Source organism: Musca autumnalis, unplaced genomic scaffold, assembly GCF_047663935.1.
Source record: "Musca autumnalis isolate F117 unplaced genomic scaffold, ASM4766393v1 scaffold_2, whole genome shotgun sequence".
NCBI classification, from domain to species: Eukaryota; Metazoa; Arthropoda; class Insecta; order Diptera; family Muscidae; genus Musca; species Musca autumnalis.
This window is the reverse complement of record NW_027411755.1, coordinates 217,996,883-218,024,460: the sequence shown is the minus strand read 5'-3', so window position 1 is coordinate 218,024,460 and position 27,578 is coordinate 217,996,883. Positions and strand designations below refer to the sequence as shown.

At 35.3% G+C, this 27,578-nt stretch overlaps 6 protein-coding genes across 12 annotated transcripts in view; 3 read left to right on the top strand and 3 right to left on the bottom strand.

Moving 5' to 3' along the window:
- Positions 1 to 6,490, top strand: part of LOC141395261 (uncharacterized) — a 190,240-nt gene extending 183,750 nt beyond the window's left edge. For all 4 annotated transcript variants that reach the window (XM_073970910.1, XM_073970916.1, XM_073970914.1 and 1 more), the window contains one exon: positions 6,203 to 6,490. In XM_073970910.1, the coding sequence (XP_073827011.1) occupies positions 6,203 to 6,225 (23 nt within the window). In that variant the 3' untranslated portion in view covers positions 6,226 to 6,490. The remainder of the gene's footprint in view (positions 1 to 6,202) is intronic.
- A 2,046-nt stretch (positions 6,491 to 8,536) lies between these two features.
- Positions 8,537 to 10,336, bottom strand: LOC141395262 (post-GPI attachment to proteins factor 2-like). 2 transcript variants are annotated; one of them, XM_073970918.1, is made up of 3 exons: positions 10,190 to 10,336; positions 9,359 to 10,130; positions 8,537 to 9,294 (listed from the first exon to the last, which is right to left on the bottom strand). In XM_073970918.1, the coding sequence occupies exons 2-3, from the start codon at positions 9,984 to 9,986 to the stop codon at positions 9,158 to 9,160; spliced, it is 765 nt and encodes a 254-aa protein (XP_073827019.1). In that variant the 5' UTR covers positions 9,987 to 10,130; positions 10,190 to 10,336; the 3' UTR covers positions 8,537 to 9,157. The 2 variants fall into 2 exon arrangements, with proteins under 2 accessions (XP_073827019.1, XP_073827018.1); XM_073970917.1 differs by having other exon boundaries at positions 10,198 to 10,336.
- Positions 10,337 to 17,424: 7,088 nt separating this feature from the next.
- LOC141395258 (eEF1A lysine and N-terminal methyltransferase homolog) overlaps positions 17,425 to 27,578 on the top strand; it is a 29,770-nt gene continuing 19,616 nt past the window's right edge. Inside the window, exon 1 of the mRNA XM_073970906.1 lies at positions 17,425 to 17,590. The gene's annotated coding sequence lies outside the window, so the exon portion shown is untranslated. The remainder of the gene's footprint in view (positions 17,591 to 27,578) is intronic.
- LOC141395260 (mitochondrial inner membrane protease ATP23 homolog) lies at positions 18,608 to 19,859 on the bottom strand. The gene is made up of 2 exons (XM_073970908.1): positions 18,937 to 19,859; positions 18,608 to 18,871 (listed from the first exon to the last, which is right to left on the bottom strand). Exons 1-2 carry the CDS (start codon positions 19,621 to 19,623, stop codon positions 18,671 to 18,673), a joined length of 888 nt encoding a protein of 295 aa, XP_073827009.1. The 5' UTR covers positions 19,624 to 19,859; the 3' UTR covers positions 18,608 to 18,670.
- Saf6 (SAGA factor-like TAF6) lies at positions 20,804 to 23,947 on the bottom strand. 3 transcript variants are annotated; one of them, XM_073970902.1, is made up of 6 exons: positions 23,432 to 23,947; positions 23,223 to 23,372; positions 22,868 to 23,162; positions 22,029 to 22,715; positions 21,412 to 21,542; positions 20,804 to 21,349 (listed from the first exon to the last, which is right to left on the bottom strand). In XM_073970902.1, exons 1-6 carry the CDS (start codon positions 23,819 to 23,821, stop codon positions 20,819 to 20,821), a joined length of 2,184 nt encoding a protein of 727 aa, XP_073827003.1. In that variant the 5' UTR covers positions 23,822 to 23,947; the 3' UTR covers positions 20,804 to 20,818. The 3 variants fall into 3 exon arrangements, with proteins under 3 accessions (XP_073827003.1, XP_073827004.1, XP_073827005.1); XM_073970903.1 differs by having other exon boundaries at positions 23,522 to 23,922; XM_073970904.1 differs by lacking the exon at positions 23,223 to 23,372 and having other exon boundaries at positions 23,522 to 23,917.
- Positions 24,195 to 27,361, top strand: r2d2. Its single transcript, XM_073970907.1, has 3 exons — positions 24,195 to 24,686; positions 24,747 to 24,877; positions 26,653 to 27,361. Exons 1-3 carry the CDS (start codon positions 24,347 to 24,349, stop codon positions 27,076 to 27,078), a joined length of 897 nt encoding a protein of 298 aa, XP_073827008.1. The 5' UTR covers positions 24,195 to 24,346; the 3' UTR covers positions 27,079 to 27,361.

Below are 27,578 nucleotides of genomic sequence, written 5' to 3'. Positions count from 1 at the left end.
ACTTCCGCGTTATGGTCTGATGAAATTTTTGCAAGAGACCCTGTAAGCCATCATGAATTAGCATTATATCTTTGTTTGTTGTTTTTGTAGAGCACTTAAGCAACAGTGAACAAAGATATAACGCTAATGCCTGATGGCCCACAGGGTATCTAACAAAAATTTCATCACGCCATAACGCGGAAGTTCGACTCACGGCGGATCTGTCCTTCGGGGTTCATAATATACTCACCAAGGCCTTTCTTCCCCAAGAGGAATTTTCCGTGCCCCAGACTTTCACCTCCATTTCGTTGCACAGTGTTATCTAATCTTATCTAAAAAAATGTGTTCAGCTAGGTGAAAGGTACCACCTATGGGGCTATATCAAAGATTCAACCTATCTTTAAATTTTTTGGCGGAAAAGTTTTATAGCTGCAGGGAACTTCAAGAGTCAAATTGAGGGTAGTTTCATCAAAACAATGTAGACCCTCAAAAATGGACCCATGTTGACGAATTTTAGTGAAGAAATTTCGACCACTGAAAATTCGCGAAAATTGGGAGATACCGTTATATGGGGGCTATACCAAAACATGGACCTATGTTGACGATGTTTCGTTGGAGATGTTTTATGACCACTGAGAACTTCAAATGTCAAATTACAGCTATTTTGGTTAAAAACTGTAGCTAAAATTCTCAAAATACCGAAAATCGGGAGGTACCGTTATATGGGGGCTATACCAAAATATGGACCTATGTTGACGATATTTGGTGGGGATGTTTCATGACCACTGAGAACCTCAAATGGCAAATTACAGCTAGTTCGGTTAAAAATTGTAACTAAAATGCTCACAATACCGAAAATCGGGAGGTACCGTTATATGGGGGCTACACCAAAACATGGACCTATGTTGACGATGTTTGGTGGAGATGTTTCATGGCCGCTGAGAACCTCAAATATCAAATTGCAGATAGTTCGGTTACAAATTGTGGCTAAAATTCTCAAAATACCGAAAATCGGGAGGTACCGTTATATGGGGGCTATACCAAAACATGGACCTATGATGACGATGCTTGTTGGAGATATTTCATGACCACTGAGAACCTCAAATGGCAGATTACAGCTAGTTCGGTTAAAAATTGTAGCTAAAATTCTCAAAATACCGAAAATCGGGTGGTACCGTTATATCGGGGCTATACCAATACATGAACCTATGTTGACGATGTTTCGTTGAGATGTTTCATGACCACTGAAAACCTCAAATGCAAAATTGCAGATAATTCGGTTAAAAATTGTGGCTAAAATTCTCAAAATACCGAAAATCGGGAGGTACCGTTATATGGGGACTATACCAAAGCATGGACCTATGCCCATATCCTTTGGGATTTAAGTTTGTTGATCACTAGGAACCCTAAGTGCCAAATTATAGCTAATTCGGTCTGCAAACGTGGCGAAGAACGTCAAAATACCTCAAATCCCGAGGTACCGTTATATGGGGGCTATACCAAAAAGTGGATCGATATAGCCCATCTTCGAACTTGACCTGCCTATGGAAAAAAGACCCTATGGTGCAAAATTTCAGCACTCTATCTCAATTATTGCGGACGCTAGAGTGATTACAACAGACGGACAGACGGACATGGCTAGATCGTCTTAGAATTTTATCCTGATCAAGAATATATATACTTTATAGGGTCGCAAATGATTAGTTCGATGTGTTACAAACAGAATGACAAACTTAATATACCCTCCATACTATGGTGGAGGGTATAAAAATTATAAATGAAAAGTATCAATAAAAGTTGACAACACTGTTTCTATCGGTAGAACTTAGCGACGACTTTATTTTGATTGTTAACTTACCGAAAAAATTCGTTAATTACCGAAATTATAAGCATTTTAATTTTACCGATTTTTGCAGGTAACTCGAAAAATGAGTTACCGAATTGCATCACTGGTCGGTTGTGTGGAAAAAAGTTCCGGCAACGAAAGCGAGTTGTGTTGCAAGTGGAAAATACTCAGTTTCTGGTCAAGGTAAGAGACAACGTTTTTCAGTTGTGCGATTCTCTGCCTCATTTTTTGAGATAACTGGGTAAATTTTAAAAGTGCAAATAAAATTGACAGAACTCTTGGTATCGGTAGAACTTAACGGCTACTATTTATGGTCGATTCTGTCCTGTCCTTCCGCCTCTCTGTCTGGCTGGTGCGCACGATAACTCTCGAATAAATCAACTGATTCGAACAAAAATGTAAACACATAAAACACGAACACAAACACATAATTGTTGAGGTGACGGACGACTACTCTACAGCCGTGTTTGAAACGTTGGGTGATTAACAATATGTGCGGACGCCAGTTGTTTGTGGAATTTAGAGACAAGAAGTCCAAACCATGTAGAGTGAAACTGTTTAACCTCTACCTCTCTGAAATTCCACACCCTCCAGACGGCATACTGATCGTAATGTATGCGGATTAGTGCACGATCTTGACGTCTGGTCCTATCGTCGATGACATATGTTATAGATTAAATGTCTACGCAGCTGACCTAGTGCAGTTTTCCCGTCTGAGGAATATGAAAATATCCTCCGCTACATCCACTGCCACACTCTTCACAACGGCTGAAATGAGGCTCCAACTGTACATATTGGTCGATGGTGTACTGATGACGACCACCCAACTACACCAAAATATTGTCGTCCGGGCAAGCCACAGCTATTGGTAATAAGATCAGAAGTAGGAACTAGGAACAAGTCGCTGGCCGCAGCACTTGAGGTGCTGACAAAAAAACCTTGTTGTCCTCTTACAACGCAATATGCCGGTCTGTGGTATGCTATGTGGCGCCAGCGTTGTATGCAAATGTTATCACTACGCAGTGGAAGAAGATTCAAACCTGCCAGAATGCCGCCCTGAGGATTGCAACGGGTTGCCTTCTCATGACACCAGTGGCGAAGGTTTTACCCGTGCGTCAACACAACAAGATCTGTCAGTACCTGCTTGCGTGTTATCGCCTGTCACGATTTAATGGACAGGCTTCTCCCACCCAGTCACGTCAGGAGAGATCTTCATGATCTAGAGAGAGGGAGGTCCTGTAAATCAACGAGCATATCAGCCAGGCTTGGATAGCATTCACACTCACATGGCGCAGGCAGTACAGAGATACAGTGTGAATGCCCTACTTGGAGACCACCCTCCATCCATCGCAGCAAAGGAACTCCAGCTGCCAAGGCAAACACGAGTGGTTTAAGCCCAGTTATGATCCGGGCGATGCAGCCGCCTCATTTCGTATTGGACCCAAATTGATGCCACGCTACCCAACACAACCCGGCATGTGGATTGGGACCACACGACACACTGCATTTGTTAAGCTGCCCAGCTAATCCCACTCACCTGTATCCTAATTCTTTATGGACGCAACTAGTCCAGGTTGCAGAATTCTTGAGTCCACCCACAAACTTCAAAAATGTTCGGAAATTGTGCACACGATAACTTGAAGGGAATGACCGAATTGGTCCATACTTTGCACATCCAAATATATCTACCAGATATAGATCAGGTTTCAATATGGACTATATTTGTCAACTCCTTCAGGTACCTCTCACACAAAATTTCGTATATGTTCACTTTAAGACCTGCTGTCGAATCACTTTGATTTCTGTTGAAGCAACTTGCATTCGCTGCCCCAATTACGACGTTAAAAGTTTTTTAGAGGTAACTCCATACTTCTTGAGAAAACAGCCTGAAAGTTGTAAAAACCATATGTAGCCGCTGGAGAGTATGATAACTCTCGAACTCATCAACCGATTTGGTCCAAAAAGTTCAAAATTTGTGTCTAAGTGTATTTTAGGGTCTGTTCGAAGATCCTTTGGAAATGTATACCAATTCTGTTCGTTGTGTTGCTGTTTACAGCCATATTATGTTTTCCGCGTACAAGTCCATGCTTCCTAGCATAATGTTCCAAAAGTTATACGATGACCCACTGAAATGTCTAGTGGCGCGTTATCTTTCGAAAGGATATGACTCTCACTTCCATTATGGACTATGTCAGTCCATTCCTTTAAGTACCTCCTCTGCAACATTTTTGAACTTTAATCCTAATCCACGTTATTGTCGGCAAGTTCAAATCTCCAAAAAGGGCCACCAAATTCTGAAAAGACACTAAATACATTATATCTGTCCGTGGATGAAAGTTTTAACTCACAAAGGCTTAGGGTATATCTCTGTCGGCAAAGCCGACTGATACTTTTTTAATTGCTTTTGTACACGTTTATACTTTCTTAAAAATATACCCAACAACCATAAAAACGTACGGTCACCGATTAAAATGTATATTGCGCAAAATAACTCTCGAAGAGAGTACCCACTTTCTTTAAAGCTTTGCACATCGTAATAGTTTCTATTACAACTTTCATCAATTTTGAAGCCAGAAATGTTCAAACGTTTTGAAGTTTATTTTGGTTAGTTCTCGCAGTTCTTATAACAACAGCATAATGTTTTCTTAGGGATGGTCATATTTGACGGGATAATTTCCCGAAAGTTTCACATAGGTTTACAAAAATATGTTTCAGACAATTTGTAGTAGATTCTTCAAATCTGTTCGTCTATAGTTGTTGTTGTAACAGCATATGATATGCTAGTATGTTCCTTTTTCTGCTTAGTACGGCTCTATCTCTCTGTCCAAGTCTAGGAAGTTGTTTGCTTCGATTGTATGGTTCTGTAACACCAGATGTTTTGTACGGTATCATCAATCCTTGCCCTATAGGTATTAAACGACTGCACCATCCTGAACGCTGTTAAGTAAAACTATTCTGGTTTGTCGTGACAGCTGATGCTTTTCAGATGCGATATACATATATAACTCCATTTCCAGTCTGAATGCTATCCAACCAGCTTGACAAACTTGCTGCTCTGGAGGTTCTCTCTTACATCGTTGGACCTGTCTCTCTCTCTATAGATCATGTATATCAGTACTGACATGCCTGGATGGGGGAGTTCTATCCACCATAAGGTGATTGAGATGGCTCTCACCGTAACATCGGAACAAGTACTGCAACGATAGCGTACCGTTGCCGTACTGGAAGAATGGGCCACCCAGTTGCTGTTCTCATGGAACTTGAGGAACTTTTTCCTAGATCACAGCGTGTCCGCCGATATCTGGGCATACACAGACGACGTGAACATGCTGTCAAATGATAACCCTAGAATCATGGGGTAGTTAATCGTCAGAATTGTGCTTCCATAGACGAAGACATTCATATATACTCCCGCTCGTCTGTCTGGTTAGCTGAACTTACTTTTTCGTAAAGATCCTACATAACGATAGCTTCGGGTTTCAAGTATTTTCAAGATTTCATATTCCATCCGAATTAGCTGTTATATCTATGAGCCAGAAATCTGCTTATCAGAAATTTTTGGAATAGTTCAATGTTTTGGTAAAGTCTGGTAGCTACTGATTTCCCTTATTTTAAACGTTTTAGTTTTTCCAACCAAATTGGCTGTAAATGGGCATTTTGGGTACTCCAGAAGACATACATATGTATCACAAGTTTGAATATAAACAATATATAGATGTAGCCTCCAATTTTTTTGGGTTACTTGTGGACAGGTAATATCCCTTCAAATATTGTTGTTATTGGTCCACATATTGTATCTATAGGCCAAGAAAATATCCCTATCAAATTTATAGGCAAAGTTTCGCATTTATTCGGAAGGATAATCCTCATTCGTTTAGACTGTGTAAAATAATTTGGTACAATGGTTCGGATAAGTTTTTTTTTTTTCAAAAACCACTTCAAATTTGCACCTTTCTCCAGTCTGTCTTGGATCTTTTTGAGTATATGTACCAATTATGTGGTTTGGTATTCGTTGTAACACAGTCATAGACTGTATGTATTTAGCTATCGGCAAAGCCGGCTGATTCTTTTTTGCATTTTTTTTTATTTTTACATGTTCACACATACTCATTCGTAACCTGTCGTTAATCAGAAATTGCATTATGTAATTAATTAATTAAATTACACATTACGAAATTTACACTTGTAATTCAATTTTCGTTTAATAATTTATATTTTCCCTATTAGCGCTACATTTCATAACAAATGTACATCAACAAAACACATATTTTAATGCTGATATTTTGCCATTTGTACATACACACATACATTTAAATACTGTTTTTTATTTTTAATGAATAATCTTTATAAACTTTTCTTGAATTTTCTTTATTTTAGCTGAGGACTTGAAAAAATCCTAAAACATTAAATTTAAAATAAATTTAACATTATATTTGTTAATTACACAAAACAAAAGATGGAAAAATGCAACAAATAAATAATGCCTTAGTTTTAAATTATGTATATGTAGTAGTAGAAACGTATGTATGTAATAATAAAAATGAAACGAAATCGGACTGCATTTTTTTTGTTTGTAATATTTTTAGCTTAAAAATAAATATTAATAAATAAATTTTGTTTTTGTAAATTATTTATAAATAAAGCATATACATTGAATAAAACAAATGTGTGTTTAAATTAAATCTTTATTTAAAAAATTAGGGATGGATTTGAAACCCTTAAAAAATCCACGCCTGGGTTACTGAAAATACTTGAAAAAATATTCTTATAAAATCCACGCCTGGGGTATTAAAAATTCTTAAAAAAATATTTTTAAAAATCCACGCCTGGGGTATTAAAAATTCTTAAAAAAATATTCTTAAAAAATCCACGCCTGGGGTATTAAAAATTCTTAAAAAATCCACGCCTGGGGTATTAAAAATTCTTAAAAAATCCACGCCTGGGGTATTAAAAATTCTTAAAAATTATTCTTAAAAAATCCACGCCTGGGGTATTAAAAATTCTTAAAAAAATATTCTTAAAAAATCCACGCCTGGGGTATTAAAAATTCTTAAAAAAATATTCTTAAAAAATCCACGCCTGGGGTATTAAAAATTCTTAAAAAAATATTCTTAAAAAATCCACGCCTGGGGTATTAAAAATTCTTAAAAAAATATTCTTAAAAAATCCACGCCTGGGGTATTAAAAATTCTTAAAAAAATATTCTTAAAAAATCCACGCCTGGGGTATTAAAAATTCTTAAAAAAATATTCTTAAAAAATCCACGCCTGGGGTATTAAAAATTCTTAAAAAAATATTCTTAAAAAATCCACGCCTGGGGTATTAAAAATTCTTAAAAAAATATTCTTAAAAAATCCACGCCTGGGGTATTAAAAATTCTTAAAAAAATATTCTTAAAAAATCCACGCCTGGGGTATTAAAAATTCTTAAAAAAATATTCTTAAAAAATCCACGCCTGGGGTATTAAAAATTCTTAAAAAAATATTCTTAAAAAATCCATGCCTGGGGTATTAAAAATTCTTAAAAAAATATTCTTAAAAAATCCACGCCTGGGGTATTAAAAATTCTTAAAAAAAATATTCTTAAAAAATCCACGCCTGGGGTATTAAAAATTCTTAAAAAAATATTCCTAAAAAATCCACGCCTGGGGTATTAAAAATTCTTAAAAAAATATTCTTAAAAAATCCACGCCTGGGGTATTAAAAATTCTTAAAAAAATATTCTTAAAAAATCCACGCCTGGGTTACTGAAAATATTTGAAAAAATATTCTTAAAAAATCCACGCCTGGGTTACTGAAAATATTTGAAAAAATATTCTTAAAAAATCCACGCCTGGGTCACTGAAAATATTTGAAAAAATATTCTTAAAAAATCCACGCCTGGGTTAATGAAAATACCTGAAAAAATATTCTTAAAAAATCCACGCCTGGGTTAATGAAAATACCTGAAAAAATATTCTTAAAAAATCCACGCCTGGGTTACTGAAAATACTTGAAAAAATATTCTTAAAAAATCCACGCCTGGGTTAATGAAAATACCTGAAAAAATATTCTTAAAAAATCCACGCCTGGGTTACTGAAAATATTTGAACAAATATTCTTAAAAAATCCACGCCTGGGTTACTGAAAATATTTGAACAAATATTCTTAAAAAATCCACGCCTGGGTTACTGAAAATACTTGAAAAAATATTCTTAAAAAATCCACGCCTGGGTTACTGAAAATACTTGAAAAAATATTCTTAAAAAATCCACGCCTGGGTTACTGAAAATACTTGAAAAAATATTCTTAAAAAATCCACGCCTGGGTTACTGAAAATACTTGAAAAAATATTCTTAAAAAATCCACGCCTGGGTTACTGAAAATACTTGAAAAAATATTCTTAAAAAATCCACGCCTGGGTTACTGAAAATACTTGAAAAAATATTCTTAAAAAATCCACGCCTGGGTTACTGAAAATACTTGAAAAAATATTCTTAAAAAATCCACGCCTGGGTTACTGAAAATACTTGAAAAGATATTCTTAAAAAATCCACGCCTGGGTTACTGAAAATACTGGAAAAAATATTCTAAAAAAATCCACGCCTGGGTTACTGAAAATACTTGAAAAAATATTCTTAAAAAATCCACGCCTAGTGTACTGAAAATATTTGAAAAAAATATTCTTTAAAAATACAAAATGTATGACCACCCAATAAATTGCAGAAACATATTAAGTTTTGAGCTTTGGTTTATTTGGACTATAAATTAAAAAAAAAAAATAGTTTCAATATTTTATTCGTTTCTCCTTTGAATCATATGGTCACATGATTCAAGGATGAAATGGTAAGTATAATTGTTTTTAATTTAATTAAACATTAAAGAAATTCCATAGTTTGTTTTTGTTTTGTAAGCATCATCTATTTTTGCACTTTTATTTGCTTAGCATTTAAAAAATTGCTTTCGCTTTATCTAAGTTTCGATTTTCATATGACAATTAAGACAAAATCTTAATACTATTTTAATTGTTTTAGAATAATAAAAAAAAATTGTTTTAATACCATCAAGCTAACTACTTAGAATAAAGTGTGTGTACGATTTGTTTTGTTATATATACAAAATATAAAATAATTCCCTGAAAATGGCAATAATAAATTAATACAAATCCGATTTCTAATACATTTCTCTTACAATACAAGCAGTTACTGCATGTTTACGTTTAGTTTTAAAAACTGTCACCATAACCACAATTTGTTAATAATGATCTTGAAGATTTGTTAATGGCCCCAATGTGTAGAATTGTGATATAATTTTAATTGATAGATTAGAGAAAAAATAATTACTTAAAGTTATGCTATAAGTGCGATAAATACAGTCCATTTTCCCAATCGAAATATACAAAATAGCCGTAGAAATCAAAATAGGCCGTCATGTGATAGGCCATATTTGTAAAGACCACAATGTATTCAAAAAAGGCAAATAATGTATAAACTGGAAATGAAAAAAAAAACTAATTAATATCATATTTTGAATACTCATCAATCATTAGAATTACCTCCAGGTTCACATTTTGCATTGTGCCTTAAAAAGAAGTAACCCGCCAAAGCAAATGCCAATAGATTTATTAAAAAGAAGTACAGCTTATATCGTGTCGACTTCTCCTCCTTTTCGGTTAATGCCTGTTTCCGGGCATTTTTGTTAAGAAAGTATGATATCAACATGTACAATTCACTGCTTGCTATGAATGTTACAAATGCATTCCGATGAATTTCATAGCTATCCGATGATGTCCACAGTGACAGCGAAAGCAAGGCAAAATTCTCAATAACATTCAAGCTAACTGCCGCGTGAGCAAACAGACGACGATTTTTACGTATTTGCTCTTTATAGTATTTCATATAAATATGTGCCACGGCCAGTCGTACAGGCAAATGAAGTACAATTGCCACTCGCCAGATTGTTTTTTGTGGTTCATAGTTTCCAATGGCCGCCGAAATAGAAGGCAGATAATTTCTCACGTCACAGTGGGTGAATGTGGCCCGTTCAAAGTCGAATACCACTGACCAAAAGATGCAGATGAGAAATGCACCCAAGGCTAGACTTACAGCACTTATTGCTACCTTGGAAAATGCAATGCGAAATAATATTTTCGGGCCATTTAATCGTTCATAGGTCGGTAACATTTTCCATAGATTTGTTTGGTTTAATTGCTATTATTAGTGGGGTTAAGAAAGGGTAGAAAGCGTTGGGTGCCACTATCAGAAAGTTATCGTTGGGTGTGTGGTTTATATTCCGTGTGCTTGTGTGATCCGTCGTCGTCTCTCTGACTTTTATAATGAAAGAAAAATCATTAATGAGAAGATAAATCTATTTTGTTGTTAATTACTTCATTACCATTATTTCCCAAGAGTTTACATTTAATTAATGTTAAATATGATATTTAAATATTTTTTGAATGAAAGTTTTTATCTAAATATTTGTCGTGTTTCTTGTCTGTCGTGTTTACTTTCCTCCTTCTTTTCTTATTCTAAACAAATTTCATGTCCTCCATTTCACACATTCGTAAAAATCAAAGTTGTAATCGTTTATCGATTACTTACAGAGAAAACAGGTGTACGCTGAAGCGCCAAGGCGACACATCGAACTGATTAACGAATGATGTTTTTTTCTCAAAAAAACAGTCAAAATGACAGCCATCAAGGATCCAATCGTTCATCAATCGGTTTGTTGTTTTTTCTCATAAACAAGTTAAAATGACAGGTTCAAATGTCAAACGTTGTAGTCGTTTATCGGTTACTTGTGAAGTACAGTACACATTGTCAGTTTTGAATGACGATTTTTTGCAATTATCGATAACTGCCCAACCGTCCAGCAACCACAAAATATTTTGTGGTTGCATTAGAGCTGGCAAAAAATCGATGGCACTATCGATAATTATTTAAAAATTCAATATCGATAGATAGTTTTGCCTATCGATATTATCGGAATAAAAACCCCTAACCTGAAATCCATTGAAATAAATAGAAATTTCGCTGCTTTCGGTTATGTGTGTGTAAGAACGTAAGTCCGTAGTCACACGTACACATTTTTCGGTAATATAAAATGTATTTGTTTACATTTTTTATAAAATAAAAGCAGTTGTTTATTCTCCTTTAAGCATAGTACACACGGTCCAACAAAACTGACAGTCATCGAGGTCTATTTCGCTAATATCAAAGTCTAGCTGAATAATTACTTTCCTAATCACTAAATTATACCCATGGTAAAATGATAAAAGGTAATATCATGCTAACAGCTGATTAAATTTTTTTTCATATTTTGAATTTGAAGTACATTCATTGCCAAACAGATTCTGACAAACATTTGTTGTACATACATATATACACATATGTATATAGAAATGTAAATACGTCAGTAAACTTTTAAATTGAATTGAAAATTTTAAATCAAAGTCAATAGAAAATAAAACCTTAGCAATATCTTAAAGAAGGCGCTCAACATTTGCAGAATATGGAATTGGGTTTAAAAATTCACGTTAATGCTTGGTTTACATTCGTCCTCGTTTCGTGATTTCGAAGGCGTTTCGAGATTTCGCGCGGAATCAAGCAAAATTTATCATGATTTCGCATACAAAAATGAAATCATCTCATTTCGTGATTTCAGCGAAATCAACATCGAAATCACAGTACACATGATACACAACCCTGTTTTTGCCTAAAAAAATACCAAAAGTTGCAGCACTTTTCACGTATTACAATAAACAAGGTAGATGGTCAATTGCTGCAACAAAAATGCTCCGTTCCAGAACCTGCAATAAGCTACAACTTTTTACTACGATAACATTTTTTCCTTTATGTTATCGAAAAAAAAAGTAAAAATTAGTAGATTCTTGCAGTACTGGAACAGACCAAAAATGTTAGTATCAAAATTTGTAAACAATGTGAAAATATAAAATTACTTTTGCTGTGTTCCAGAACCTGCAAGAAGCTACTATTTTTTACTACGATAACATTTTTCCCTTTATGTTATCGGAAAAAATAGTAAAAATTAGTAGATTCTTGCAGTACTGGAACAGACCATTTGTTACAATCACAGTTTATACAGTTGGCCATTCAGCCCAAACTAGTTAGCCCTGACTATTTAGTTTGCTGTCAAATAGATAAAATACAAAGGAAATCAAATCACAATAATGAACAATCTATTATAGCCCTGTTCCTTTACGTTCAAGAATCTTCAAGTTTTACAACTTTTTACTCGAAAAGCGTTCCTTTACTTCAGACACAATACAATTCATATGGGAGCAGTTTTCAACTTTTACTACTTTTGCCGGTTTTACCATTTTCAGAAGTAAAGGAACAGACCATATGTTTGTTGTCAAATGTTGTTAACAGAACTCTGAATGGCCAACTGTATAAACTGTGGTTACAATGCCATTTTTCATTGCGTTCCCGTACTGTTTTAATGGTAATGTTAGAAAAAAGAGCCATTTGTCAAAATTTGCTTCCCAATACAAATTTCTTAAAAAATACGGGAACGGCAAAATGACGGAAATTGGAAAAACTCTAGCATAAATGTCAAAATCAACGTAACAGCTATCATATTAGATGCCAATGAACATGCTTGCTGCTAGTTTCTACTAGGCGAAAATTGTATGGCAGAAAACAGGAGATGAGGGTGTTTTGTTTAAAGAGAAGTGCAAGTCTTGCTAGATTTCGGAGTACGGGAATGCCTTTTTAGCAGTAAACGGGAAAACTACTGCAAGTACTACTTTTATTTATCTATCGAAATTTATTATTATGGAGTCTCAACGATAACATCATGTTTTTATTTTTCATTTGTTAGTACTATACACAATTAATACCACAGTTTATACAGTTAGCCATTCAGCCCAAACTAGTTAGCCCTGACTATTTAGTTTGCTGTCAAATAGATAAAATACAAAGGAAATCAAATCACAATAATGAACAATCTATTATGTTTGTTGTCAAATGTTGTTAACAGAACTCTGAATGGCCAACTGTATAAACTGTGATTAATACGATATATAGATAATTTTACGATTTTCCAAAGTACCAATTTACATTAGGCGAGTTTACTTGCGGCAATTGTCAGTTTGTAGGTGAGAGAGGGTGCTGAGAGGCAAAGGGTTACCATATGCCTCACCTCTCTCTCCTACAAAATCACAATTGCCGCAAGTAAACTCGCCCAATGTAAATTGGGACAAATAAAGTTCTATATTGTCATATATTTTTGATAATTAATTCAATATACAACAACTTGTTTTGAAAATTCATGTTCGATCAGCTGCGCATATGCATCTACCTTGATCATTGTGATATGTTTGAAATCAACAAAAAAAAGCTGTGTTCCTTTACTTACCTGTGGTTACCATTTTAACCATTTGTTACCATTTTTAACCTGCAAAGCGTTCCTTAACCCCGAAAAGTGGCAAAACTGGAAGCAATTTTTAAGAAAGTGAGAGGGGAGAGAGAGCGAAAATGGTTTTCTCTTCTACCACAGGCTACCAGCAAAATTTCTGCAGGTAGAAAATGGCAGAAATGATTTTTCGACTTTTGTTTGACGATTATTTCACAAAATGGACGAAAACCCGAAGAAAAAGTCGAACACTGACAACACTAAATTAAAAACTGTGAAATAAAGGACGAAAATTGATTTTTTTATGTTTTTTCTGACATTGCTGCCGGATCTACCATTTTTCCGTTCCTGTACTTTTCTGGTAAAAATGTTCATGATAGAGCAATTTTGAACAATTTTGACACTTTTCTCTTTTACCACTCTTACCATTAAAAAAGTAAAGGAACAAAGCTAAAGTAAGTGTAAACACCGGGGTGTATTTCAGGATTTCGTGAAATCCAGTGGATTTTGGAGCGCAAGTGTAAACTTGGCATTAGAATAGTTGTTACTGCCCATCATCAATTCGCTATACGGGAGGAATAGGAAACACGCAACTTCAATTAAATCGTGGCGCGACCTTGAGCTAATTGTGGACGTTGAATATTTGCTAATTGCTTTAAGGCATCTTGGGACCTAAAACACCAAAATGTGTATTCTATTCACTAAAATCTCATATTTTTCAACATTATATGTAGATTCTGCACATAAGAAACAGCTCGAGCTTTTTATAAAGATGTATCTTATTATAAATTAAACTTTATTTTGTTTGAATAAAATATTGTTGGAAAAGCCGTTGATTTAGGTTTTGCTTTTAATCTAGTAAGGCCTTGTGCACGTGTATTTGGACCAGTCTCAAATACAGGTTGTAATCCACAGAACTGGACCTGCTATTTTGACAATGTTCTGCAATTTAGACCTGTGAACATAGAACAATATTTTAAATGATTTCATCTTCGAAACCATGATACAATGATACAAGGTAACCTCACGCTCCGAGCTCATAGAGTTGTATTCGCTTTGCCGTCCCTTCATTGCCAAACTGATTTTGACAAACTTTGTATGTATATGTAAAAACATACATACGTCAGGTTTATTTACATTTCAAATCTGAAACCAATTTAATTTCAAATTTTTAAATTTAAAAGTTTCAGACCATTTGGAGTCGATTTTGCCTTGTCTGTCCGCCCGCCTGCAGGATAACTCTCGAACGGATCTGCTGAAGCGGTCCAAATATCGGTCCTCATCATAGTTTTCAAAATTTTAATCAATTTCGAGAATGGGGCAGTCCACTTTTTCCGGTAACTCCCACATAAAATTTCAAAGATTTTCGCTAAAATGGTGCGTACGATAACTCACGAACGGATCACCTGATATTGCCAAAAATTAATCCTCGCAATATTTTTTCCAGACATAGATTAAGGATGGACTATATCTATCCAGTCCTTCGAGTACCTCCATACAAAATGTTCGCTTAAGGGCTGTTCGAGAATAATTTTTATGTTCCTTGTGGTCCTGTTTAAAGTGATATGATGTGTTTCGTGAAAGTCCATGCTTCCAGACATATTTGTCCAAAAGCTTTAAAAATCCTACAGTGCCCAATATAAATGGCTGGTGGTCACAATAATTGAAAAAGTGACAGACATTGGTTCAACCTTTACAAATCGGAATATTCCTCTCAAACATGGGCAAGTCTTTGCTTCCTGACAAAATGCTACGGTGACAATCTAAAATGGCTGTTTGGCAGGAGAACTATCGAAATGACTCCCCAAATTAGATAGTCATGATTACGATGACAAAACATACACATAAAGACACGACATATGCAGATGTTTTCCTATGAAATATATGTATGCTTTATTTTCTTGTAAATTATAAAAAAACATGCATTTTGTATCTTTAAAAGAATACAATATTCTCACAAAGTTAAAAGAATTTGAAAAGTTTACATCTTCTGGGGGCAGCAATGTTATTCTTCTTTCTGGATTCAAAGGCCTTTTGTAGCATTATAGCACTGTTGGCAGCAGCATTGGTGCTTACCAACTTCAACGTTGTTTTTCTTGGCGACTGCTTGGCAATGGTACGCTTGTCAGCAGCACGTCGTCGGAGAACCTCAGCATTAGGAATGAACAAATTCCACGGCAGCGAGAAAAGGGTTTCTGCCAGCAGCTGCAAACGCACCAGCAAACCTATACTGCTACAAAAATATCAGAATTTAACGTAATGGGTTGACAAACATTAGACAATGGATTGAGACGACAGAAGAGCTTCTTACGTGGGTCACGCAGCAACTCGCGATTTTCTTTAGATTTAAGAAGGCGAATGCAGATTCGGTCCAGATGAGGACATCATGGCCAGCAGGGGTCATTTTCAACACACTAATCTTTATAACACTCATAGCTTAAATGCTTTTTGCATCGAATTTGCAATTGCTTTTTGTTTGAACTATTCTATATATTATGAACTATTCCAAACCAAATCATTGATTTAAAGTACGATCCCGCGTTTTTTTTTTTTTCATCAGATTCAAACGCCATCAATGATGTGACCCTTAGATTGGGCAAGGACTGGAGCTCCAAAACCAGCGATGACAGAGACAAACGCGACGTTGGCTTAGATTTACCTTACGCTTGCAACGCAGGGGCGAATGAATATGCGATCACGGCACATGTTATTGCAAGCACCCTGACCAGAGCGGTGAGACACGGGGAATAGGAATAACACCTGTAACAAAAAGCACACCTTCAGTATATAAATATAAACCCATTCATTTTAGCTGCAACTCAATGACTTACTGTCTTGGTGGTACCAAAATTATTACAGCGCATCGATTGGTGATATATTTGATGACATCTTTCATGACTTGTCATTCTTTTCCAGTGGTCTTGCGTGGACTAAACTCTGCAATAACACGAATAACAATAAAAAAACATTAATGTATATTTGACGTTACATTTCACTATTAACTTCCGAGAAACAGAAAATCCAAATTTCTCTGTGCTTTTTCACAGTTATTTTCGCGATTTTTCACTGAATTTCCGTATATCCACATAGACCGCGTTGTCTGCTTCTTTTTTGCTTACCGTTTTTCTTGGTCTTTTCTCAATATAAAGAAAATATTTTATTCTGCTTCAATAAAATAGCGTACACAAATATTTCAAGAAAACGTAAACAAACAGTTTTTTGTTATTGCTGTCATTGACATACAATAACAAAAACAAATTTCATATCGTTTCATGCATGGTTGTATTTGACAGCTCAAGGACAGTTTTTTCAAATGAGATTACCTTGTATCATTGTATCATGAGTCTCCCGAAAACAATATTCACATGTGAATATTTTAAAAGAAATTTGAGATTCTGAGCCAAACGCTGTCCACTCCAGCTCCAGAAGATTCAGACTGCTTTATTTTTTTTCAATTCCCTTCTGTACGATGAGCGGATTACGTTTATTTTCTTCTTGACGTCATCAATAGAACAATCCTTCTTGTATTTCTTCATAACATTTAGGAGTTCTCCATATGCTTTTGTTTTAATGTCGCGCATCATATATTCTGGACTGGTTATGTCCCAGAGGCATCTTTGCATTTCGTAGCAACATAAAAATTCCTTTAAAAATTCATTTTCGTTGTCCATGTTTGTCGTTTTGTTTGCAATTTTTTGCTTGGCCGATATTAAAATGAAGGAAAAGATTTTTATCTGCTATTTTTATCTCTTATTTGCAATAATAATCAATCAAATTAATAAAAACACACGACTTTTTTAACTTTTATTTGATATTTACTCTGCTAATTTATTCCTTGACTGACGTTGTTTCGTTCACACGGTCAAACAAACAAACAACCAACAGCTGACTGTCCAACATCCACAAAAAATTTTGTGGTGGCCTGATGACTGACAAAAATGATCGACCACACTGGCAAGCAACCGATTATTTGAGCAAAGCTGTCAGTCAAAACTGATCGTCTGAACCCCACTTAATTCTACAAAACAAAAACTATTGGCCTGTTCCAGTACTGCAAGAATCTACTAATTTTTACTATTTTTTCCGATAACATAATGGAAAAAATGTTATGGTAGTAAAATGCTCTGTTCCAGAACCTGCAAGAATCTACTAATTTTTACTACGATAACAATTTTTCCTTTATGTTATCGAAAAAAATAGTAAAAATTAGTAGATTCTTGCAGTACTGGAACAGACCAAAAAATAGTAGCTTCTTGCAGGTTCAGGAACAGAAAAGTAGGCAATCGATTGTAACGTAAAATTTTACATTTTTGTGAAAATGAATCAAAATTTTGATTTTGTGAACAAAAATAAAAAAAATTAAATAGTTTGTGAAAAGAAATCGGCATTTTAAAAGCTAAGTTTAAAACGGGTGAGCTTATTTATTATTTTCTTTTTTATTTCTTGTTTGGTAGCAAATCTAATATTTTGTCACATTGAGCTGGTGATGAAATTATTTTAGCTTAAGTCATGTTTAGTAAAAACCATTTAGAAAAACTTTGCATCACGTATCCAGCGTTGGACATAACCTGGAGAAGAAAATCTTAAACCTCTCAGCCACTTAAAAAGTATGGAATTTAGAAAAAACGTATAAGGCAATAAATCTAAATATCTCTGGATCCACAGAAGTTATTGTAATATATAGCACCAATTTCAATAGATTCAAATGTGTGATACAATTAATCATAAACTGATTGATAGCCCATAATGGAACCTTTTTCTTTCTGAGGGTTTTACAAACAGATCTGGGTCCAAAAAATTGGGTTTTTTGCTATATATTCCGAAGCGGTGAAAATAACCCCATCGCGTTACTCGTTGGACAGGTATTTGAATAATCTTTCCGACGAGATATTTTGCATTATTCCTTTCAGTAGAACAAAGTAGAGCGGGGAGGGAAAAGCATAGAGGGGCTCTTTCCTCTCCACTCTCTCCCAAAAACCCAATTTTCTTTACCGCAAATTTTGCGCGTGTGACTACTGACTAACCAGTTAAGTCCTGCAGTGCAATTCTCTAACTTTTTTTCGGTAACACAAAAAATAAGTTAGAGAATCGCACTACTGGTATCAGATCTATGAACAAGAATCCTCGATTTCCAACGAGAAATTAATTAAAAATTAATACTAAAAATGATCTTCGCCTAAAAAGGCCAAATTTTCAAGAATCCTTTTTATTGTAGCAGCGGATACATGCCTTTTTAGCGTGCTAAATTTCCAGGTTCAAAAGGGATGAATAAATACTTCATAGAGACCCTGTAGTCAGGGCTTCGCAGGGCAGTTAAACAGAGGCTTGTGTAATGATACGTTACCAATTAAACTGATTACACAAGTAATTTGCAATATAATAATTTGTACTGGTATTTGTACGCCACGATGCAATTATTAAATGAATCTTTGCCATTACCAAAATTATTTATTTTTGTGTAACAAAAACTAGTTAACAAAGTTTGTTATTTCTAATAAACATCATAACCATACATTGGTCCCTCCATATAGGCTCTATGTTGATCTGGAGAATTTCGACGAATACGACGACCTATGGGTTCCAAATCATTATAACATTTGGGGAATACTCTTTCCACAGCATCAATAGCTTCTTGCCGGGTAACATTGCGAACAGCTAGCACTGAAGCTAATGCTTTGGATTTGACACAATTCTAAAAAAAATCAAAGCAACATTTTAGCTATATCTTTACAAAATATGACTACAAGTTTCACTCACCTGATGGCTTTGCTTGATGTTAAACAATGAAGCATCACCCTGCATCATGGCACTCATAAATGAACAATGCGCCAAATTGGCTGCCCTAATTTCGGTACAAGCCAAATGATCAATATTACGAAAATCTAAATCATTGTTACAATAATCGAACATATGGATCATTTCGTGAGTTAGAACACCTTGAACCATTCCTTCTTTTCGTGCCATATTCTGACAGACAACAATTTGATTAAGAACAGGATCGTAACCACCTGTGACACTACTGTCACAAACTTCACATGAAATGTGTCTTCTCAAATCAATGGGACAACCACTACTCCTTAGAGCACCCATCATTAGCTTCACCAGCGGGCTATTCTTGACACACCAATAAACGTTACGTTCACATTTAACTTTATCCATGTTTTCATGACCCTCCAGACCGAGTAAGATGCGTGACCATTTTGGCTTAAACTCTTCACCACGTCTTTCGGGATATAAGTCGTAGCCCCATTCTTTGTTGGTTTTTGCTCCGGATGTCGTGTTTTCATCACCGGCACTGTTGTCTTCTGTAGGAGTTTTGTTTGCTGAAGCCTTGTCCTTTGCCGTTTCTTGGGATTTTTTCGATGTGACAGTGCTTGAAGACTCTAAATCCAATCCAGGTATGTCATCATTAGCCTTTGCTTCCACTTTTGTAAACCAACCCATGATATTTACTTTGTTTTCATATATTTCTTGTCAGGTTAAATAACAACATAGAACTGGTGAGTGAGTGCTTAATACAATTTCGATAACAGCGGTTACAGCTGTTATTCGATTCTATAACAGCGAATTGATAACACTAAAGTGGGGTACACACGATCAGTTTTGACTGTCAGTTTTGCTCAAATAATCGGTTGCTTGCCAGTGTGGCCGTTCACTTTTGTCAGTCATCAGGCAACCACAAAATATGTTGATGCTGCTGGACAGTTTGACAGTAATCGTTATATCCGAAAAATCGACAGTCAAAACTGATCGTGTTTAAAGCGGGAAACACACGATCAGTTTTGACTGTTTTGTTTTTCACAAATATCGATAACTGTCAAACTGTCCAGCAATAACAAAATATTTCATGGTTGCCTGATGACTGACACAAATGAACAGTCACACTAGCAAGCAACAACAAAGCTGTCATTCAAAACTGACAATGTGTACACTGCTTTAATTAATGCTGCTCATGGCACAATTACCAAGGTAGTGGCATCGTAAAATTTTGAATATGTTATGTCAAAACTTTCTTTATGTTGTTGGGGAAATTACAACAAAAATATTTCGTTTATAAAGGGAATTGACATTTCATATTCGATCAGCTGGTGTGATACCACTACCTGGTAGTTCTGCCATGATGCTGCTACAACAACAAATTAACTATAATATCGATAGCAATCGATTTTTTGAAATGAAATATCGAAAATATCTAAGTTCTGTTCCTGAACTAAAAAGTTTTTACAATTTTTACCACTTTTACGCATTTTGCGTTCCCGTACACAAAATTTATATGAAAATCGTTTACGACTTTTACAAGTTTTACGACTTTTACCACTTTATAAAGTACGGGAACAGGCCACTAATGTTGCTTGCAAATGTGTGAAGTATTATGTTTCTTAACGGCGTAGTACTGAACAACTGCGAAGCTACGGCTGAATTCCGTATCGTCAGTTGCTTTGTGTTGTTTAAGCTTCGTCAAAATATTTCAGTTGCACACTCATACATTGTCACTCGAAAATGTAGCTAAATGCATCGTAATAATGATACATGTTTGCTTTTTACCTGTGTTAAAATGCGTATTTTTGACGCAATTTTGGAAGTTCCCTTTTACCACTTTTACCATCAAAAACAACAAATTAAGTACATTTTCAAAGTATTATATTTTCGCATAATAATAGCTACAAAGTGGTATCATTTTTCTGGCATTTGTTAATGGTTTAAAAAGTCTACGTTTTGCAATTAGAACATCACTCGCTGAGCAGCCATTTAGAGTTGAAATTGAACTATTTTCTGCATGTTGGCCATATTTATTTTTAGGTTTTAATATGACCGGACGACAACCAGCAAATTTGAAACGGATATTTCCAGCACGATTCAACTTCGGATTAATTGGTTTCAATTCGGGGAATATGTCATTTAGCAATGGCTTAGGCTTTAAGGCCTTATTGGGATCATCACCATGACACATGGCTGCAGCTAAAGCATTCCATTCCAAACGTCGTACACCTACCTTAGGATTTATCTTAAATGTACTTTTCTTTTTCTTAGTGAAACGATACTTTATGAATTTCTCATAAAACTGAGCATAATAGGTTAGGTATGGTTGTAATTTGTCTGCACCGCACACCTCCTGAAGCCATTCGTAGAGGAATATGTCATCATTGCCGCTTAAGAATACTGATGAAACCTGCGGGATGTAAAAATATTTAGTAGTAATTAATTTGGAGAAATATTATGATATACTCTTACGTTAAAGTCATTCCACAGAGATTCGGGAACTTCATCTACATTTAATTTGTAAAGGAATGGTATAAATTCTCGAAATGCATATTCACCCAATGCAATGAGGCCTCTTACTGATCGACTAATATAGTTGTAGTCTGGAGGTAAAAATTGCATATTAAATTTATTTTACACGGTGTCTATGGATACTAATCCTCTGCTAATAAAAGTAACAATTTAAGTTCGTGTCTGAAGCCAGACGCTAAAAAATGCCTCATACAATATATCAACAGCTTACTTCGGAGTAAGAAAATATAAATTACAATTGTTCTAATAATTAATAGGCCGATTCCGTACAGCGAGGCGAGTCGTGTCGCGTCGCCAAATGCAATTTTTCGATTCCGTATGGCAATATCGCCTGACGTCGTCAAATGTTGTCGCCGAAATGTTCATTATCCGGCGACAACAAATTAGCTGTCGCCGTACATTTTTACTAACGAATAAAAATAAAATAAAAATAACTTGTTATCGACGATTATTTTCTATCGCTGTACGTAGTACATTTTTTAAATTTTGTCACAGAGACGATAGACGACGCGACATGACTCGCCTCGCTGTACGGAATCGGCCCATAAATACTGTACCTCTTTCCTTTTGTATTACACGTCCCCGAAAGAAACGTTTTAATCTCCGCAATATATGAAATAAACATTCACTTTGAAAATAACCATTTAGGGCACCCAGCATGCCCAAAGTTTCACACAATTCATCAACAAAATCCCATTCAACAGGCGTGGCGAAATACTGAGATGTCTGCATATTCGTAACGCTCTCATCACAAATACTTGTCTCTTCCATTTCTTCATCATTATCTGGTTCAAGCTTGAAGATTTGTTCACAATTTTCTGTCGTGGCATTACCTGGCATAACATCCATATTTTGTTGCAAAGGTGTGGAAAGCAACCCACTGCTAGTCGGAAATCCAAGTGTTGTCTCCATTTTGATAGGATCATGTTGGCCACTGATATCAACTTCATCTTTTGTTTGAGTATTTTGTATTTTTATCGATTCGAATGGTGCCAACAGTTGGCAAACAAGTATTTCTGCTAAATGGTAATATTCTTCCCGACAATCAACATCACGAGTGCGTGGATTCGATGATAGGGCCCTTAACAAACGCCAGCAGCGAGAACTTATTTCATTTGTTTGTTTGAAAGCAATTATTTGTACAATCTTTGCAAGAATTAGGCGATAGCAAGAACCAATTAAGGGACTAAAGGCGGCCTCGCTTAGGACAGTATCCAATTCATCAGGATTGCCATTTAATATAGCTGAAAATAGAAGATAAAAATATTAACATGTTCTAGGAAAACATGGCACCTAAAACGTAACTCCTTAATAATGGTTCAAATTAACAGGACACGGTGTGATTAAATACAATAACTATAAAATATTTTAACAATTATTCTCAGAAAATACTTACCATACAGCAGACTTGGAACATATTTTTTGATTTGCTCCATGTACTTGTCATCCACTGGCCAATAACTTTTAAAATCTGGTCCGTGTGGTATGCTGAAAGACACTTCTCGTTGATATTCATCACGCAATTCCAATATCTTGTCGGAATAAAAGAAGTAGCTGCCATCATAATCAATGCGATCCCAATCGCTATCCATTGCACCTAAACATGGTGGTACATCGGAATCCTTTAAGACTTCATTTACCAAGTCGTAGGTGACAACACCGCCAGAATGGCGGGCATAAGTTTTAATGTTCTAAAATGCATTAAATGGATTTAATTTGCAAACAAATGACTCTGGAAATAACTAAATTACATTAACCAATTCCCACAGCTTATAGGACACATCCTCGGCAACTCGGGAGCACACTTCTGTAGACAATTCAATATCACTCTGATCATGTTGTTCCCATATAATTTTAATAGATCTTGGCTCCAGTCCAACATAGCTTTTATTATGATGATTCTAAAATGTAACAAGGCGCAAAGATGTTATAAAACTCACTATGGTTATGCCCAACTTACTCTTGAGGTTGTATTTATTTCATTATCACCACCACCAATAACACCTCCGCCACCAACTTGTGCTAATGACGGACTCTCAAACATATTTACCCCAACTCCAACACTACCGCCACCACCCGCACCAGTCAAAGATGATGTGGGAGTTGTTGGCATCAAATTAACTTGATTGCTTGTAGTTCCTTGTTGTTGCTGTTGTTGTGCTATCAATGTTCCTCCCGTAGATCCACTACTGGTTGAAGGAGTTGCATTTTTATTTGAACCACCACCAGTTTGGGATTCTGCTTTTGTTGATTTTGCCCTAGATTTTGTTGACTTTTTCGTAGATTTTGTTTGTGCTGTCTTTGATGATGTACTGCTATCTTCACTCTGTTGTATACTGGAATTTTTCATAATTTAATTTGTTTAATTTTATTTAAAACAAATAAAAGGAAAAAGAACAATTTGTTAAACAACAAAATTTGCGAAAGTAAACAATAAAATAAATCAGCTGTTATCCGATAACGATAACATAAATCTACAGTGTTGTAACTGGTTGCATTTGCAACCATTTTTGTGGCGTTTAAACGACCAGTGGCTTTATCTGGGTTAATTAAGGATGTTAATTAATTTCAAGCTCTATACAACATTCAAAAATAATGCCTAAATCAATACCCTATCAAAATTAATGTTGTGTGATGCAATTTAATAAAAAAATCCATAAACAACAATAGTTGTACCATGTTATAAAACATGGGAAGAAAATAGCAAACAAATTTACTAATTCATTGGCATCACTGACAATAAAATATAAAACGGTGAATAACAAACATCTGTGAAATTTGTGAAATTACTTGCATTGTTGGTCAGTTGTCAATTCTTTATTGATTTATTGAAAAGGCTTGGCTGGCTGTATAGAAGAAAGTAATCCAGTAATCCATGGCTTCCAAGTCGACTGTATCAGCTCTTCAAGAATATTGCGCCAAACATAAAATACCACCACCAACATATGAATGTATTGATGCGGAAGACGGATCTTTTATTTGTCGGGCTCAAGTCATGAATGTCGAAGCAGACGGGCAGGGGCGTTCCAAACGAGATGCCAAACATTCTGCGGCCAACAATTTGATTAAACGTTTACGAATGGATTATCCAGACATTGATAACATTCGGCCGGTGGAACATACTCCGATACCCACTGTCGATATGATTGTAACATTGCGTGATTATTGTGTACAACGTCAGCATCCTTTGCCTGTTTTTGAAATAGTTCAGCAGGGTATGTTAAATGTACTTTTTATTCTTATTTTTTAACGTTTTACAATTTATCTTTCTTTAGGTGGTCCTCCAGATGCTCCGGAGTTTATTGCATTATGTTCGGTGGCTTCTATACGTCGATATGGTGTATCAGATCACAAAAAGCATGCAAAACAGATTGCGGCAGCAAAGATATTGGAAGTAATTTATGATGTAAGTGAAAAAATCATAAAAACAACTTTTTTAAGCGAACTTTAAGTTAACTTGAAATTAAGGACGGTGTTCCAATGGGTTTCATTAATAATTAATAACACAGAGAGGTCTTGAAGTGCTGCTCATACCAATATAAATATTTTGACGCGGAATTTCATTCAAACTTAACTTTCGCCAGCTTAAGTGCAGTGAGAAAGATACGTCCATGCAAACGTGGTGACTAGACGGGTACATTAGTGTCTTTCTGATGTTGACCAGTAACTTATTGCATAGAACAGAAACTGACAGTAGTTACGATTACTCAGACTGGTGATTTTCTTGTACCGCGGAATATAGCCTGACTATGGAGAGGCTCCTATTTGTTGCAACGCGGTGGTTGTGGTTTGGACTCAAATCGCGGTTAACGCCTCGGCTCAACAGTGAGCTCTGTGCAGAGGTACCACTCTCTAAAAATAGCATGTTTGCAGCCATCAAGCGAAAATCTTTTAAAACCTTCGACTTCCCAACATGGTATACAGCAACCTCTCATTTATCTTTTCAATACAAGTTTTTTTATGTAGAGTTTTCTGCTCGAAGACAGGATGCGTAAGGCGCAAATTGGTTGGTTGTCTGCGAAACCTTTGTTTCTTGGGTTAGGGTTGCTTAAGAAACAACACGCTTCACAAGAGATTGGTTTGACTTCCTAACAAAATATACCGGCTTACCTTAGATTTCCTACAGCCTGTGGACTTATTTCGGCAGTTTCCACATTTTATTTACCCCATGAGCTAACGTCAGGTTTTTAAAAGCGCCCTTTTGCCAATTGCAGAGCTATTCGGGTCACGTTAGCATAGACGGGCCGAGGAAAATGCACCAACTAGTTCCGGGATTATAACCAATCAAACTCCTAAGACCATTTCCCCATCTCCCTCAGTACTCATATTTTGCTAGGTTCATTTGGACGGAATCACAATATAAGCCTATGCTATGTGGCAAGGTTTTTTTGGGAAATGTTTTATTAGTCCTTCCCCAAGTAAAATAATAAATTCAGTGCAACGACATCTACCACAGCAAAGATTCAAATACAATATAGTCGAGATTTTACTAAAGTAGAGTAAAAGATTATGCTCAAAGAGCTGCCTGCTTTGTTTCTCTAGGCTATTGCCAATATTCTTCAGAATACACACACAAGGTTCTGAGGACTATTGGCTCCCATAACTTAAGTCGAGTCCCCCCGAGTCGTTGTGTCATATATCCAAGGCTAGTTAATAAAAATATCCTTAAGGGTTATCCCTGCCAATAACTTTTAGTCCCAAACGACTCAAATCTCAGGGGCCCTTGATAGCCCAGAAAAACCAATATCGCTTATAACGATATATCGGTTATAGCGACCAATTCCGTCGAACCCTTGACCGAAGTTATAGGCGATTTCGACCGTAGATCTTTTTTCATCTGAAAGAGCATATCTTAAGCTAGCTTTGGAATTTTTTGTCGAAAAATATTGCGTTTTGCGGTGCCAACGATAGATAGGGCGATCATCATATACACATGGCGGGCGTTTTAAGAACCTAATAATCTTGTCTTTGAGCGAAACAGGAGATTTTTATGTACTTAATAAGCTCACCAAACTATATGGTCGGTCCATTCGTTTTCGTGCTTCAAAACTTCAAAAATGCCATTTCGAGAAACACATGTTACACTATGCACTTCAAAATAAGACAATAAATACATTTCTTTCCGATTTTTTAAGTGATAAGTGGAGGTAACCCCTTAATTTTATTCCCAAACGTTTACAGGGTACACCAGCCCAGGAACATGAAATGCAAGTGGCATCAATAGACAATAAAATGGAAGATATTGAATCGGAACGTTATCAAAAATTTAAAACCTATCGTGAACTAACAGAAAGTGGCATTGATGATCCTCCAGGGGTACTTTTATGTGATCGTCATAATTATTTTACTAAATTCCATAATAAAATAAAACAAGCTGCCAAAGAAATTCTCAATAGCCATTCGTATGATGAAGATTATGAAAATCAGGTGAGAGATTTATTCCATGCTCTCAAAATAACACCACGTATTAAGAAAGTACCGGCAGAGAAGACAGTGGAACCAATCGTACAAATTGAAATTGATTGCGAATATGATGTCCTGTTTGCCAATTTGAGCGGCATAGTTTATAAGAATGTTTTGGATTATTTTCGCGATATGTTGGATTAGATCATCCAACTTTTTTTCTCATTTAACAAGGAGCATTGTTATAACATGGAAAAATAAAACAGCTGTGTAATTATTTTTAAGATTTTTTTTTTTGTAATTTTGTATAATAATTTACACAAGCGTATATCAATAATTAATTGCTTTATTACAATATGTATATAAATATTTATATATAAGATTATAATATTTGAATTTGTGGTTTATGCTTCTCAATAACAATTGCTTTGAAGTTCATATATAAAAAAATAATAAAAAAAAAACAATTCATTAAACAAAAACAAAATCACCTAATAGTCTTGTTGGGAAACTAAAAAACTAAATTCACTTAAATATTTTAAAGAAAATCTCACTTATATAGAATCTTTCAAATGTTTTATAGAAAAAGCCACGACAACGACTAACAATAGTTAGTTTTGTAGAATTTTTCTATTCAACTTTTTCTTATATTCTGCCTTCAATATATTTAATATATATTTTAATTTCGTTACATCTACTAATGT

Excerpts from the sequence above, each read along its gene's own strand:
- LOC141395262 (XM_073970918.1), bottom strand. The coding sequence starts at position 9,986 with ATGTTACCGACCTATGAACGATTAAATGGCCCGAAAATATTATTTCGC. Across the intron at positions 9,295-9,358 it reads TGCAAAATGTGAACCTGGAG|TTTATACATTATTTGCCTTT; the intron begins GTAATTCTAATG and ends TTTCATTTCCAG.
- LOC141395260 (XM_073970908.1), bottom strand. The coding sequence starts at position 19,623 with ATGGGTTGGTTTACAAAAGTGGAAGCAAAGGCTAATGATGACATACCT. Across the intron at positions 18,872-18,936 it reads ACATCAAGCAAAGCCATCAG|AATTGTGTCAAATCCAAAGC; the intron begins GTGAGTGAAACT and ends GATTTTTTTTAG.
- Saf6 (XM_073970902.1), bottom strand. The coding sequence starts at position 23,821 with ATGAAAAATTCCAGTATACAACAGAGTGAAGATAGCAGTACATCATCA. Across the intron at positions 23,163-23,222 it reads AGCTGTGGGAATTGGTTAAT|AACATTAAAACTTATGCCCG; the intron begins GTAATTTAGTTA and ends AATGCATTTTAG. Across the intron at positions 21,350-21,411 it reads CTCTGTGGAATGACTTTAAC|GTTTCATCAGTATTCTTAAG; the intron begins GTAAGAGTATAT and ends TACATCCCGCAG.
- r2d2 (XM_073970907.1), top strand. The coding sequence starts at position 24,347 with ATGGCTTCCAAGTCGACTGTATCAGCTCTTCAAGAATATTGCGCCAAA. Across the intron at positions 24,687-24,746 it reads TTTTGAAATAGTTCAGCAGG|GTGGTCCTCCAGATGCTCCG; the intron begins GTATGTTAAATG and ends ATCTTTCTTTAG. Across the intron at positions 24,878-26,652 it reads TATTGGAAGTAATTTATGAT|GGTACACCAGCCCAGGAACA; the intron begins GTAAGTGAAAAA and ends AAACGTTTACAG.